The 15,757-nt window shown below is 41.4% G+C and overlaps 1 protein-coding gene across 7 annotated transcripts in view; it reads right to left on the bottom strand.

The window, feature by feature from the left end:
* The window catches only part of DNM3 (dynamin 3), a 328,780-nt gene that overhangs the window by 72,911 nt on the left and 240,112 nt on the right, over positions 1 to 15,757 (bottom strand). For 5 of the 7 annotated variants that reach the window (XM_029081396.2, XM_029081391.2, XM_029081392.2 and 2 more), the window contains one exon: positions 6,954 to 6,965. The exons of the other annotated variants lie outside the window; for them this stretch is intronic. In XM_029081396.2, coding sequence (XP_028937229.1) covers positions 6,954 to 6,965 — 12 coding nt within the window. The remainder of the gene's footprint in view (positions 1 to 6,953; positions 6,966 to 15,757) is intronic. 7 annotated transcript variants of the gene reach the window in all.

Here is a 15,757-nt window from a genome sequence, read left to right as displayed (position 1 = left end):
GGAATTAAATCACACTTCAATTCTTTTGGAGGACATTTCTTAGTTTAAACTCTTAACCTCAAAGACACAAAATGGTCAGAAATAACAATGGCACATTGGCTCCCCCTAATTATCTGGGATACTTTCCTAGACAGTTATATGACGAAATGGAACAGCACAGTTATTCAGTTGTCAAGCAGCAGGCAATTCAAGTAGTTTGTTAAGTGCGGGATCTTCCAGGACAAAAAGTGCTCGCTGTATAGAATACATGACATTCTTGCAATTCTGTTTCCACTCTTTAACACCAGTGAAAGTGCCTACATGGATTTATCAGTTCTAACTCTGATCGTTGCTCCTGTTTCAAGCAACATGAAAGAAAACAGAAATGCCAACAAGCCTCAAGTGCCTTTCAGAATTCCCTCAATCTAATGTGGGACGAAGGAGAGGAGCAGTGGATTGGGTTTCGCCCCCTGCCGCTTCCCGCTCCCTAACCGTGGCCTGTGAACAGCTTAGAAACAAACCACACCAGGATGAACCTCTGGCTATTCTGCAGTATTGAGACATTTTTTGTCACGATGCAACTCTCCTCCCCCTCCCTTGAATTTCTTACTGAATCTCTCTCAGTCTTGCTGAGTTTTAAATTGGAGATGTAATAATGGGAACAAATAATGCTCCATAAAAGTGGCCGTCACTAAAAGGGGACCAAAGGCTCAACAGTGCTGAGATGACTGAAATAGACAAATCATTTTTATAGCCTCATGGAAATGACACTTTTGAGGATGGTGAGTTTTCATCTTCTCTTTTAACTTTAATGAGATCCTTACTGGAGAATGCAATTCTTGTGCACAAACTCACTAAAGCAGATGGGCTCTGCCTGCATCACATGGAATACAATTCAGGCAATTGTAACCGTTTAAGAAAATAGGGGCAGGGGGCAGCGTTTGAAGACACCATGACAAGGAAATAAGAAAAATTTACTGCTTATGCCCAAATGATCTGGAACTTGTGAACTCTAGCTCCAATAGATTAACATCCACAGACCAGAATGGCGGTTTGCTTGAATGCGGTAAATATTGAAGTGATTCTGCTTGTCCTTTTGCTTATCATTGCTACACATGCAATAAGGGAGGAGTTTAATCTTCTGAATTGTCTATTTATTTAATAGAAGGTTTGGTTCCTCTACATGGTTGAAACCTGGCAGAATATCTAGCCTTCAAGTTCTATGAGTAGAGGAGCTGTGCATTGAAAAAAAAATAAGTTTTCTTGCCTGTCTCTTTTTTCTTTTGAAATGTCAAAGCCTTTTGACAAATGAGATGACAATTTCGATTTGAAAAATTGGTTCTGACCTAGCTCAGAGAGTGAGCAAGGACTTGGAACCAAGCCTGCTTTTCCTTTACTTTCCGGGCCCTGGAGCGCTCCTGTCCCTTTTCTCACCCGTTCATCCTTCCTCTCTCCACTCTACAGTCAGGTCTGTGGCTCTGCTGAAAAAAACATAACTGTCCTTCAGTTTGAAAAGACCAAGGTTTGTAAAAACGATTGTAAATTAATCTTTGAGAGCTTTCTGAAAAAATCCACAAGGGGAGGAGGCATAATCAGTCTGCTTTTTCACTTATTAACATTTGAAGCATTCTTTTCCAAATTTGGTCCTCTTTCATCTACTGCCGCTTCACTGCTGTGTGGCCGTAGGCATATCACTTAGCTTCTCTGTGCCTCAATTTCTTCATCTGTAAAATGGGGAGCCCTAAGTGGGAAGAAACTGTGTCTGACCTGATCATCTTGTAGCTAGCCCAGTGTTTAGTCTGCTGCTTGGCACATAGTGTTTAATAAAGAGCAAAATGATTAATATTATTTAAGCCAACTAAGATTCTATTCCAAGAGCTTGGCCCTCATTGAGTCTTTAAAAGTTAGTCCCCAATGCAACAATGAAAAAGCCCCAAATAGCAATCTGTATTTGACCATTTTTCATGCAATATTTCATTCCCTCATAACTTGGCTTTTTCTAACCATATTTAAAAGATTCTTTAATTTACCTAGTTTAATAACTAATATATGATCCCAAGAAAATGGACAAAGGAAGTTTGGGGGAGCATATATTATCCATATATATTCTGGGAGCCTTGTCTTATTTGGAGAGAAATCATTGAACACAGAAGGAATGAAGGGCAGAATTTGGTTTCTGTGGAGGTTATCAGAAAAACAGAAAAAAAAAATGAAACCTCATTCTGGGGAAAACTGGACAAAAAGAGGGGATGTCTTTTTCCTGAAAGAGATCTGATTTTTGAAAATGGTACTCTAACTGAACACCAGTCAAGCCAACAGCTCGACTTGGAACAAATGACGATGGAGCGCCTATAAGAGAAGAAAAAACAAACCATCCCCGCTGCACACATACGTTAACATTCCTGAACCGGACTCCGGCAAACCAGGATGTCTGGTCTTCCTAATGAAGCAGCCGAGTTGGAATCTGTGGTGCAGTGACATTCATCTTTGGAGGAGAGAGGCCCTAACCTAAGCAATTAAGTATGTTGTGATGCCAGCAGAGGAACATTTTCAAGGGGGAAAAAATAAGTAATAGGTCTGGCAGGAATAAAATATTTTCCCTAGCAATTGTGATCTGCTCTTCACAAAAGAAAACTCTGATTTACAAAGAGCAAAGGGGAAAAATCCTCCTAAGAAGAAAACGGACTGCAGTCTTTGGGGCCTACGAAATCTACGCTGGCCTAGTGGAAAGACAGCATGGGCCTGGATATCAGAGAAGCTGATATGCAATCCTGTTCTGCCACTTAACTGCTGCGTGACCTTAGGTAAATCACTTAGCTTCTCTGTGCCTCAATTTCCTCATCTGTAAAATGGGGATTAAATCCCTGGTCTCCCTTCCCCTTAGACTGTGAGCCCCATGTGGGAAGGAACTGTGCCTGACCTGATCATCTTTTAGGTAGCTCATTGTTCAGTCTGCTGCTTGGCACATAGTGTTTAACAAAGAGCACAATGATTAATATTATTACTTAAACCCAATAAGATTCTTTTCCAAGAGCTTGGTCCTCATTGAGTCTTTCAAAATTAGTCCCCAAATACTTCTCAATCCAGAAAACATGACGAAAGATTTTTGGGGTTTTTTTTTAATCGATTGTTTTGTTCCCTTTTACTATTTTCTCTTCTGGCTTTCACATCACATCTGACACGACATCTCCCATGACATCTGCCTGTTCCTAAGGGCATTGGATCTTCTTCCTGAGTGACGATGCTCAAATGAATAGCTTGCACTTTACATACTTAACTGCTGGTGCCCTTTCATCCATTTCATCTTCCTGTTCTGGGCCTCCGGATGGCATTGGGCCTCTTATTAAGCTTGGGATCTATATGTCTGTGCAATATCAATGCCGGAAATAATAATAATAATGATGATGATGATGACAAAAACAGTATTTGTTAAACACTTGCTGTGTGTCAAACACTGTTCTGAGCGCTGGGAAACATACAAGTTAATCAGTTCAGGCACAGTCCCTGTCCTACATAGGGCTCACAGTCTACATTCATTCATTCAGTCGCATTTATTGAGCGCTTACTGTGTGCAGAGCACTGTACATCAAAATGGTCTACCCAGCCTGGTATTTTGTCTCTAACAGTGGTGACAGGATATCTGGACTTACAGTAGGATGGTTGACCTCCATTCTAATCCTAATTGTTATGATTAAAGCAACCAACATCCCTAAACATTTGCTTCTCTATTTCTGATTTTCCCCCTAGCAGCCCAGTATGGCCATGAATTTATCCAACCCTCCACCCAGCGACCCCAGAGTTGTTAAGAAGAACATATACAGTTCACTTCTTACTTCCCTACTTCACCAATATTCCTTACACAAATCATTGGCAGTTGCAGTCATATTAAGGCACATATTTAGTGCATTACAAAGATGAAGATTTCTCAATGCAAACCATTTCTACATTTATTCTATTATACAAGATTCCACAAAATTAAGCAGCAGAAGATTTACCACATTTGTTTTTCATTCTTTATGTATAGAACTTGAGTAAGTTTGATGAGTTCCAGCTTGTTTATCCTGTGCAAGCTGGCCCATCTAAAGCAGGTCCTATTTAACTCCTTGCATTTGATGAGACCCACTTCAAATGGACCACCCTATACGAAGAGGCACTGACTTCATGAGGTTTACAGCATGTTATCAGTGATGATTGACTTTTGCTATGAAGATTAAGAATTAGCTGCCTGAGGCAAATATTGCCCACCATATCACAAAGCCGTGTTCATTCCTAAACATTCTCCGCATTAGTTTTCACTGTACCCACCAGGAAACTGATTAAACACTGATTCTGTTTCAGAAAATTCTACAAAATCAAGCAGCTATGTAAATCAGTCCATGTGCCGAGGACATAAAATGAATTAGGGTGTGTCTCAAATTAATTCACTGGATAGGGTAGATATCCACGAGGATCTGTTTGCGCTTCAGGACCTCGGTGTGTCTGTCTTTTACCTTCCTGACTTAGATATAATCATAATAATAGTATTCGTTAAGTGCTTACTATGTGTCAGGTTCTGTACTAAGCACTGGGGTGGATACAAGCAAATCAGGTTGGACCCAGTTCCTGTTTGACGTGGGGCTCACAGTCTCAATCCCCATTTTACAGATCAGTTAACTGAGGCACAGAAAAACGAAGTGACTTGCCCAAGGTCACATAGCAGACAAGTGGCGGAGCAGGGATTAGAACTCATGATCTCTGACCTTCTAAGAGTAGAATTAGCTGAAAATGGGAGAGGAGAGGAAGTGGATGCAAGAGGGCGGAGTTCGAGGATTCGTTACCTCTATAAACACTGAGTGGATTACCGAGGTAGTCTGTGGCATCTACATGGTCAGAGATCTTTAAGGACAGAATAGGTAACCATTAATTCTGGATTACAATCCTATCTCTAGGATTCTATCCACGTGATAAATTTTGTGGGCTAGTAGACCTGAGGGCTTCTGGACTCTATGCAGATTAAGTTTAAGATTAAGTAAATCAAAGTTTGATCATTAAGAATACGTTGGGGATATTTTTGAGTCTAGTTTTGATGGGGTGCCACACATTCTCTTCATAACATATATAAGTAATAGTCAACCTCTGTCTGCTTGCAACTCTTTCACACATATTAATTTTTCATACTCCCTTTTTAACAGTCTCATTTTTTTCCCCAAGAAAAAGACATCTAGATTGGGAATGGGCAAGTGATTTTTTTCCCAGAGCTATGCATCAAGTCAGTAACAGGCCAGAGGAGTTTAAATTCATACTTTGTTATCGAGGCTTTGCTAGCTCCAAGGAGGACAGAAAATGGTGCTGGGAATTCTCGTGGGCTCAAAAGAGATCCACATGGGAAGGGTTAAATAATAATGTTGGTATCTGTTAAGCGCTTACTATGTGCAGAGCACTGTTTTAAGCGCTGGGGTAGATACAAGGTAACCAAGTTGTCCCATGTGAGGCTCACAGTCTTAATCCCCATTTTACAGATGAGGTAACTGAAGCACAGAGAAGTGAAGTGACGTGCCCACAGTCACACAGCTGACAAGTGGCAAAGCCGTGGATTGGGCGCCCCCGACTACGGTGAAGCTGTGCCGCCCTCCTCCCCTACTATGAACCCCCCCGTTCCCCAATTTTCACTGCCCCCCACACCACAGACTGACAATTAAACCCCTCATCCACTGATTAAGTGAAAACAAAGCGTGTAGAAAATCAGTCCGCCAGGTCGACCTGCACCCCGGCGGGCCTCCTCGTCGACCTGGACCCCGGCGGGCCACCTGGTGACTTGTATTCCTGAAGACATAGTGGTGATGTTTAAGGCTTTTTGGTGAACTGCAGTTCCTAGCTTCTAACTTAAGAGTTTGGAATCTGTTATAGGTTCTGTCCTTCCAAAAGAGTAATAACCAGAGCTGATAGAAAACCAAGAAAGCAGGTCATCATACTGAACCAAAGAGTATCTTCCCACACTCCAGAATAGAACCATGGCTAGTATCAAAATGTATGAGATGCAGTTTTCATTTTATGGATGACTACTAGGACAAAAACCTGCAAAAAAAAACAATTAGCCTGCGAACTCCTAAACTGGTAGTTTATAACAACACGAAAACATTCTTAACGTTTGTATGTGTTGCCTAGTTTCTCAAAACCTATCATACACATTCTAATTCTACTCCTCCTCCTCCATTCCCCACATCCTTGGAGTGCTATCCAGCTGGAATAGATCAAGGGTGCAGAAGCCAAGTCAAACGTTGACCCCACCCTCCTCCATCCATTTTAAGGCACCTTCAAAGCTAGTGCACTGATCTACTTCAGCCTAGCCAACAACACCAGCAATCCTGTTATTTAAGACTCCAGGTCTGGTGGGTTTTATATATATGCATATATAAATGAATATATATATATATACACACACACATATATATATATATATGTTCCTATCCGTTAACATGAGAACTTCGATATTTGGACTAAAACACCAGCTGTAATGAGTTTCATCAGATTGTAGTAACCTTTCCACAAAAAAGTCCTTATTATCAGATCGCCTTAAAGTCTGCTCTCAGGGTCACTTTAGTCCCTCATAATATCAGCTTCTCTGAACGCCAAATAAACCGGCATCAGATAATACCAAACGTTTATCTATTAATAGCTGAAACCAAGGGCCACTATGGTGCCACGGACTCAGTTTTATTTCATTAAAGTTGCTAACATCTTCACTACTGTAAGCGACAGCAATCATTTGAACTTGCCCAGGAATGTCTGCCCCGTCGAATGTGCTCAGGATAGTGTTCTGCCCACAGAAAGTGCTCGATAAATACCATCGATTGGCTGATTGACTGAATGAATGACCCAACCCTGGCAAGGTAGCCATAGAAAGAAGTAGGGATGGGAGTGGGGGAAGGGAACAGGGGAACGAGGGCAGAGACCAAGGAATGGGGGAGTGAAGTTTCACAGGACAAATAACTTACTTTGTTGTTCCCCTTTGGATGAAGCCGTAGGAAAAAAGAGAAACAAAAACAGAACACAAAGAAATAGGTTAACACCATCAATTCACTGCAAGGCTGCAAAATCTGTCAGGTTAAGGTATAAACAAAATAAGAAAACTTAACATATTCACTATCAAAATGAAAAGGCTTCCAGAATTGCATAGGCGAGCCAGAGGATTGCTGAAGCTAAATGAAATTGTAAATGCGTAGCAGTGGAAAATGATTATAGGGATTTTTTTTCTTTCTTTCTTTCCACTCAGAACATCTTGTGTATGGGAATGCAGCCAGAAAGATTAGTTTTCTTTCCCCCCGGTGAACTGGTAATAAGCAAACTATTAGCATGCGAAGGAACCCACTTAACATGTCTGCGTGCCCTTTAATGACGACCCCTCCTCCTCCGACATGCCAGGGAGTGGAAAGTTTCACCAGCCAATGGATTTTTAAACAAACATTACATCTTGGGTTTCTGAGAAGGAGAAAAAAAATGGAAGAGTGGGGAACAGAGGAAAGGAGTGGGTGGTTCTGGGGAGGTAGGGTAAGTAGAAGAAGTTACAGCGAACATCTGTACAGTTCCTTTATTTTTAAAAAATTATTAGTTTTGCCAAGGGCTGGCAAGAAGGCAGTAGACTATAGAGGGGGGATGTGGCCAAAATAAACACGGGCCCACATTTGAGAAATAGGGTCTGGAAAGATTGGCCTCAAAAGATCTAGTCGTTTTTAAAGTTGGGAATCTGGATAGAGACATAGCAAGCGGCAGTCGTCAGCTGGTAAATGGATAGGCCCTTTCAAACCGAAACTGCTAGAGTGTGATTTAAATCAACTAATTCAACTCACATATGGTTTTGAAAAAATAAAAACAGTGATTCATTACTACTAGGGCAGCCTTTCCACAAGGATAAATCCTGTAGGTGGGGGAAGGGAGGGAGTGGGAGAGGGGAAAGGAGAGGAGGGCATGGAACAGCTTTGGAGTTCACTTTCATAGGGCCCTAAAAGAATCTCTAGCAATACTGTTACCAAAATATGAGCAACTGAGGGGTAGGAGGAGAACAGGGTGGACTTTGGGGTCAATTTAGAAATTTGGCATCTGGTTCTAAAGCTTTGGATGGACATATGCTGGGGGAAAAACAACACAGAGAGAAATCTTGAGGGGCTCTCAGATACACTGGACAGTGAAACGGCAATACTCGACAGAGAGGGTATTTCTGCAAGTCAGAGCAGATCAGTGACTTCAGGAAAATGCTTGCTCCACGGACCATGACATTACCACTATTACTGGCTACGTTAAATTAAGACGTTAATCCTCAGGGTTCATTTGAGTTATCAATCATTTGACAATTGGACATTAAAATGCCAAAGATTTGGTTGTGGGCTAACATTACTGGTTCGTCTGGGATTACCGAAGAGTAAAGGAACCAGATTCCATCCCGCAGAATAGGCTAGCGTGGCGATAAGGCAATAAAAGTCTGTACTTTGTGCCTTACCAGGAACAAGAGACTCCTGTGGAGAATAATACTTATGCAGAGGTGTCTAACGCTGTTGAAAATACCTTGGAACAGAAGAAGTTTACTGCCGTTCCTCAACGGTGCAGCTTTTGATCTACAAAAATACCTTTCAGGGGTTTAACCAAGTACTTTTGCACATTATGGAATGACTGACTTTCACACTGTAGGTCAGATGTTTTTTATTTATGATGGCAACGATGATGTCATGACAGGGTAGAGGCACTATTCTTTAAATCTATAAAATGTCCAACTGCTTGATTTTATTTCTTTATTGTTTAGTACAATCATTTCTCAATTGTCTGGTGTAGAAGCAGCCTAATGGCAGCAGAGTGGTGAAACTGAATTTCTAATTGAAGTTGCAATTTTTTTTTAATATTACCGAGCTGGCAGTAGTGAATGTTTAGATCAACGACATTGCCTCCACTGATGGAAATGCTATTAAGGCTGAGCTGAATTGGCCATTGGGGGTTAGGGAGTTGTTGCTTTAAGTTCTGTCTGAAGCGCGCTGGGCGAGCTGAGAATAAAGAAGGGGTTTGAATGCTGGTGGGCTAAGTAGGCTAAGCTTAAGTCCAGTCCGTTGGCCTGCTACATGAATAGACAACTACATGTAGTCATAATTATCATCTTCAACAAATATTTATCAAACATCTTGGCACTGAGTTGGGCTAGTTTCTGCTAATCCAAAATATTTTATTATACAATCACTCTATCAGTAGCTCCACAATATAGGAATGACGGCACACTGGCAAAAGGATCCCACTATAAATTTTCTGGCTAATTGGGAGTTGCTACTGGTAGTTCCTGATTTTGACAATAACAAATCGTTATCTGTATCAAAATACCCATTTATCAGGCAGAGATGTAAAGTTGGGCTGGTGAGTGAAGCTTGTAAACTGGAAATTAGAAAGCATGTTCAGTACTCTAAAAAATGAACATTCTGCCTTCAGCCCCACAGTACTAATATACATGCCTTTATACTCTACCATTTCCCCTACCTGTAATTAATTTTAATATCTGTCTTCCCCTGTAGACTGTTAGTTTCCTGTGGGCAGGGATCATGGCTACAACTATCGTACTGTAACTATCCCAGGTGCTTTTCTTTTAAGGGTATTTGTTAAGTGCTTACTATGTGCCTTACTGTACTAAGCACTGGGATAGATCCAATCTAGCGCTTAGTACAGTGCTCTGCCCCTAGTAAGCACTCAATAAATACTATTGAATGAATGAAGGTAATCAGGTTGGACTCAGTCCATGTACCTAGGGGCCACACAGTCTTAAGACCCATTTTATAGAGGAGGTAACTGAGGCACAGGGAAGTGAAGGAACTTGCCCAAGGTCACACAGTCGACAAGTGGCAGAGTTGGGAATAAAACCTAAGTCCTGAGACTGTGAGGTCCATGCTCTATCTACTAGACCATGCTGCTTTGTACAGTGACACCTGCGAACAGAAAACACTCAATAAATACCACTGATTGATTCTGCCCACTGGTGATGGGATTATTTTAAGGTTTGCATCTACCATTCAAATTGGAAAGTTTTGATACTGGGACAGCTTAGTCAGCCCAGTTAGTGACTGATTATTATCCATAAAATCCCGGTAGAACAAGCAGGATTTAGAAATTGGGGCTGGTCATTTTTGAACCAGTTTTTTACCCACTCCCATTGCTAGGGAGTGAGGGCTTCTGGCAAACTTCCTCATTCATTCATTCATTCAGTTGTATTTATTGAGCGCTTACTGTGTGTAGAGCACTGTACTAAGCATTTGGAATGTACAATTCGGCAACAGAGACGATCCCTGCCCAACAACAGGCACAGCATCCCCAATACTTACAGCAAATAGTACCTTTTGTTCCTCTAGAATGTAAGTTTATTGTGGTCAGGACCATTTCTACCAATGCTGATGTATTAATAATAATAATCATCATCATCATGGTATTTGTTAAGTGCTTACTATTTGCCAAGCATTGTTCTAAGTGCTGGGGCAGATACAAGGTAATCAGGTTGTCCCATGTGGGGCTCACAGTCTTAATCCCCATTTTACAGATGAGGTAACTGAGGCCCATGGAAGTTAAGTGATTTGTCCAAAGTCAGCTGACAAGTGGCAGAGGCAGGATTAGAACCCACAACTTTGGACTCCCAAACCGTGCTCTTTCCACTAAGCCATACTGCTTCTCCTATTGTATTGCATTCTCCCAAGAGGTTAGTACAATGTTCTGCACACGATGAGTGCTCAATAAATACCATCAATTGATTGATTGATTAGGAAGTTTGATGTGTGTTCGAAAGTGAAGTGAAACCCTATTAAAAGAGGAAAAATATTTAACCCTGTTCTGGCTTCATTATGGAGCTGGTCTCGTCCAAAAGCTCTTGTGATTTATTCAAACTTCCACTAATCTCTTCGGCATTCTTCATCTAATATACTGCTCTACTCTCCCTTACTCATTAGAAGTCCCACTTACTTGGATCCATTCAGGTGGTTTCAAGGAAAGGGAAACTATTAAACATAGGAGTTACTGCTTCAGGGATTCATTTTTCATGTCTAGATATAATTTTTAATCCTGTCTTTTCAAACCAACTGAATTCTGCCAAAAAGTGATCAACCATCTGCGAACTTGTCCGCCAGACTTCAGCCAAGCATACATTACATATGACTCATGTATTTTTGAAAATCTACATATTTAGGTGTAATGGGAAAAGGTTTGTGTGGGTGGATAATATTCTATCCTCTCTTAAAATTTCCAAGTACAGTCTAAAATCACAGACTTTGATTCCCTTATAACCACTCCGAAAATGAAAGGTACCTGCATTTGAAAAGTAATCTTCCTTTAAAAAATGTTAAAATCCAATGTTCCTCTCGAGCAACTCAAATAGGCAATAATGATTTTACTGCTGCATGAAGCTCATAAAGCTCACGACCCTCTAGACTGTGAGCTCGCTGTGAGCAAGGAATGTGTCTACCAACTCCGTTTGATATATTGTACTCTCCCAAGTGCTACTACAGTGCTCTGCATACAATAAGCACTCAATAAATGCAAATGATTGATAAAGGAAGGGCAAAAAAGATGTTTTCATTAATCCAAATTCAAACTCACATTTCCTCTTAGCCAGTGGGAAACAAATCCGCTGCCTAGCAGGCTCGGGTGATTAGTAAAGGGCCAGCTTTAGAAGGTAAGCGAGTAAGGCGATTGTCTCAGGAAGTATTTATTGGTGGACCGTCCCTGGGTAAGTGAGGTTAAAAATTTGAAAGTGCTTAAACAGAGTCAGAGCTGTGCATGCATGAATGGGGCAGGAGGGACATTCAATAGCTGTGGATGGGACACAAAGTTCCCTATATCAACATCACGGGATGGCAAATATCTCCTTGTCTCAGGGAGGCCAAATGTTTAAAGCCATCCCTGATATGGTTACGATTTTTGTTGCACAGACACTGAAAGGCAAGGTCAGGCAGCTTGGAAATAGATCATGATTTTCCATCCCAGTCCATCCTCAAAGCTTTTGTATTCAGTTCTGTTTTGAAAAAGAGTGTAGAACATGAGAATAAGCATTATGTATAGCAAAAAGTATGAAGAAAATGCTGTGCAATTGTTTGAGGGATTCAAACTGAAGGGGAAGCAGCGTTGCTTAGTAGAAATGAGAAGATGTGGGTTCTAATCCTGACTCCGCTGCTGGTCTGCTGAATGACCTCGGGAAAAAGTTATTTAACTGCTCAGTGCCTCAGTTTCCTCAACCATAAAATGGGGATGCAATATCTGCTCTCCTTCTTAGACTTTGAGCAGGGACTTCATCTGACCTCATGATCTTGTATCTACTCCAGCACTTAGTACAGTGCTTGGCACATACTAAGCACTTAACAAATGTCACAGTTATTATCATCATTATTATTGAGGTTCACCTGTTTAGGTGGCCCTCAAGGAAACAGGGCTAGGAAATGAGAGAGAAAATAAAGTAATAAGAATGTAGACTTTGAACACTTCAGAATTTCACCAAAGGAGTAATCTCCAAATGAACGGATCCCAACTGAGGGGTGACGGTACACTGCTGCGCTTAGAACAGAGCTTTGCACATAGTAATCGCTTAACAAATGCCATCGTTATTTTATGTATCCTGGTGATTTCCCAAGTGTGCCACTGAAGTACTGCTTCTACCAGGTTTTCTTTTTATTGAGCATGGCAGGGTGCAGTTCTGGGCCAGCTTGTGGCATGCATGCAAATGACAATTTCAGAGTCTTTGTAAATTCTGGGGCACATCCAAGATACAAATTGTCATCTGGGGGCTCATGGTGGGAATACTGAGGAAAGGGATAGGTCGACCTATCACTCCTTCATATCCTCTGTGTACCCTGGGAAAAAAATTCGTTGGTCCTACACCAAGTGATGTAGTGAAAGAGCCATCCGAGGGAAATGATAGGAGCACTCACATGAAGACTTCAAAATTAAGTTGGAAAAACCACTAATGAGTATCAGATGTATTAGTGCTGGATTCATTCAACACAGACAGTTTTCTCCATCTCTAAGTCTATAATGCTAAAAGGCCAATTGGTTTCATTTTAAGGAAAATTAAGCAGAGAACACACACCGCTCTGCAGTGGGATACAAGTGCTTACAAAATGGATTGAAGAGAGGTCACAGTCCAGTGCAAGTTCATTTAAATGATAAAGATTAAAAGGAACTAAAATATTAGGAAACACTTAATTTCCTAGAATTTCCCAGAAGGTCCATCATTTTTTACAAAACCTGTTTTGGAAAATACGTTTTTAGGAGTCATACCTATGGTGTCCAGGGGTAACTCTTGTGAAATACCACAATTCCAGGTACCTCCCTCTAGACTATAAACTTGTTGTGGGCAGGGAATGTCTCTTTATTGTTATACTGTACTCTCCCAAGAGTAGAGTACAGTGCTTTGCACAGTAAGCACTCAATAATACCACTGAATGAATGAAGGCCGTGATCTTGCTAGAGCCACTCTCGACCCACAGCATCGTGGTGTCGGATGGAATATTTTGCTGAAATCTATTTTCCTCCAAAATCCTCGGTAACATAGACCTCACTTCCAAGCTTCAGAACTCCGTGGCAGGTGCTGAAGCACAGGGAGGTAGGGTACTTAAAAACGTGAGACAAACAGGCATCTGATGTCCCACTGGTACCAGATAGGGGACTCACCAGTGGAAAACTAGTACTTGGTATGAAATTAGCCATCTTAGTCATGCTGTCTCAAAAATGATACTGCTGTGGAGAACAACTTGTTCACGGCTACTGGGGGTGTTCTCTAAGCTCTGTTCCTTACAAGCACTCCACATCATTTTATGTAAGAGGAGTTGACTACTATTAAAGCCATAATGAACTCAAATTGTGCACTGAGGCTAGAAAAATATATGAGCTATAAAAGTGATGTCAGTGGTATCTGTGACAAGAATTTACAAAGGTCTTAAAGTATCTAAGTTTAAGGCCTACTGCCAGGCTGAATTCCCTCATTTTTCTTTGTTTCAGGGTTACTTGAATAAGTTCTCAACAGTCATGACTGTCTACTCAACTCTGGAAAACTTGTGATTTAAACATATGTGGTACGTAAAAATCACCAAGGTGTTGCCATTTAAGGACACCCAGATATCGGTTCATTTTCTTGGGTTGTTCCATGCCCGCCATCTCACTATCATTAAAAAGAGGGGGGAAAATAGTGGGCAAGCAGAATGTAGATAGTGTAATAATAATAATAATGGTATTTTTAAGCGATTTCTATGTGCCAGGCACTGTTCTAAATGCTGGGGTAGATACGAGATAATCAGGTTGACCCATGTGGGGCTCACAATCTTAATTCCGATTTTACAGATGAGGTAACTGAGGCCCAGAGAAGTTAAGTGGCTTGCCCAAGGTCACACAGCAGACAAATGGCGGAGCCAGAAGTAGAACCTGCGTTCTCTGACTTCCAAGACAGTGCTCTTTCCATTAGGCCACGCTGCTTCATGCCACACTGCTCACGGAATCAGTTCCACATATCCCATGCCTCTGGGATATTTCAAACCCTATAATAACGTCAGTGAGCACCAAGACCTTATCGGTGTGTCTTCAGAATCCAAGACCGACGTGCCCCTGAAATTTGACAACTGCCTTATAAAATTCTGTGGAATTGAAAATATTCACTCCTCCACTCCTTCTTTAGTTCCTATACACTCAATCCTTACTTTTCTGTGCTTCTGTAAAGACACTACTGCTTTAAGAATGTGATGTGCTTGAAGAATTTTTATGCTCAGCACTACATGCTCTTTGATCTACCCCAGCACTTCGTACAGTGCTTGGCACAGAGTAAGCGTTTAATAAATACCATCTTTATTATCACTATCATCCAAGACAAAAAGATGTAAATGCATGTACACAAAATGCAAGATAGATTAATCTAAGTATCTTCTAACTCTGTTGCAGTCTTCAAAATGTTTAGTACAATGCTTTGCCCACAATAAGAACTTAGTAATATCTTATAAAAGATAAATAAAAGGTTGCTGTGTAATAAAGCAGCAGTGTATTTCTGCCTAGTCATGATTCCAATTCTCTCTTGCCTTTTCCAAACATATTTCTGTGGATTTATGACCAGAGGCCACCCAGGAACTCTAGATTGTAAACTCGCTGTGGGCAGGGATTGTGTCTGTTTATTGCTATACTGTACTCCCACAAGCGCTTAGGTCAGTGCTCGGCATTCAGTAAGCGCTCGATAAATACGACTGACTGACCGACTGACGGGCTGGCCTCTCGTTGCTTGGCAGGGGTGAAGTTGGGGGATACGCTAAACCTCAAATAAGTAGGAGGGGTTAGCTCTGGGTTTGGGAGCCAGGGAAGGGGTGGAAAGGCATGCCTGGTGGAATGATGGTTGACTGCATAAAAGCCTCTTTATATTTCATAAGAACCTGCGGGAAGCTGTGGTTCATCTCGGCCCTTCTCGGGTCTGTCTCCCTGCTGAGTTCCCGCCTGCCCCTGACTGGGATGTCTGGGCGACCATTTGTCATAGAATGAACTGTGCGCGTACACTGGCATCCACACATTCCTAGCCCATAAAACCTCTGTTCGGCACACTTCTTTATTCACAAATACGCCAGTGGGAACCCAATCTGTAATTCAATCCACTTTAAAAGTCCTCTGTGCACAGAACTCCCACATAGCAAATGGTTCCCTAAGCTTCATTCTGAAGAGATTTTACTGAATATGCATGAACCAACAGAGAATCCAAGGCCATAGGACAAACACTGCCTTGTCTCCCAGGTGCTCAGACAGCAAATCCAAGCTAGGGTCAGGATTT

This window comes from Ornithorhynchus anatinus, chromosome 16, assembly GCF_004115215.2.
Source record: "Ornithorhynchus anatinus isolate Pmale09 chromosome 16, mOrnAna1.pri.v4, whole genome shotgun sequence".
Taxonomy (NCBI): Eukaryota; Metazoa; Chordata; class Mammalia; order Monotremata; family Ornithorhynchidae; genus Ornithorhynchus; species Ornithorhynchus anatinus.
This window is presented reverse-complemented; position numbering and strand designations above follow the sequence as displayed.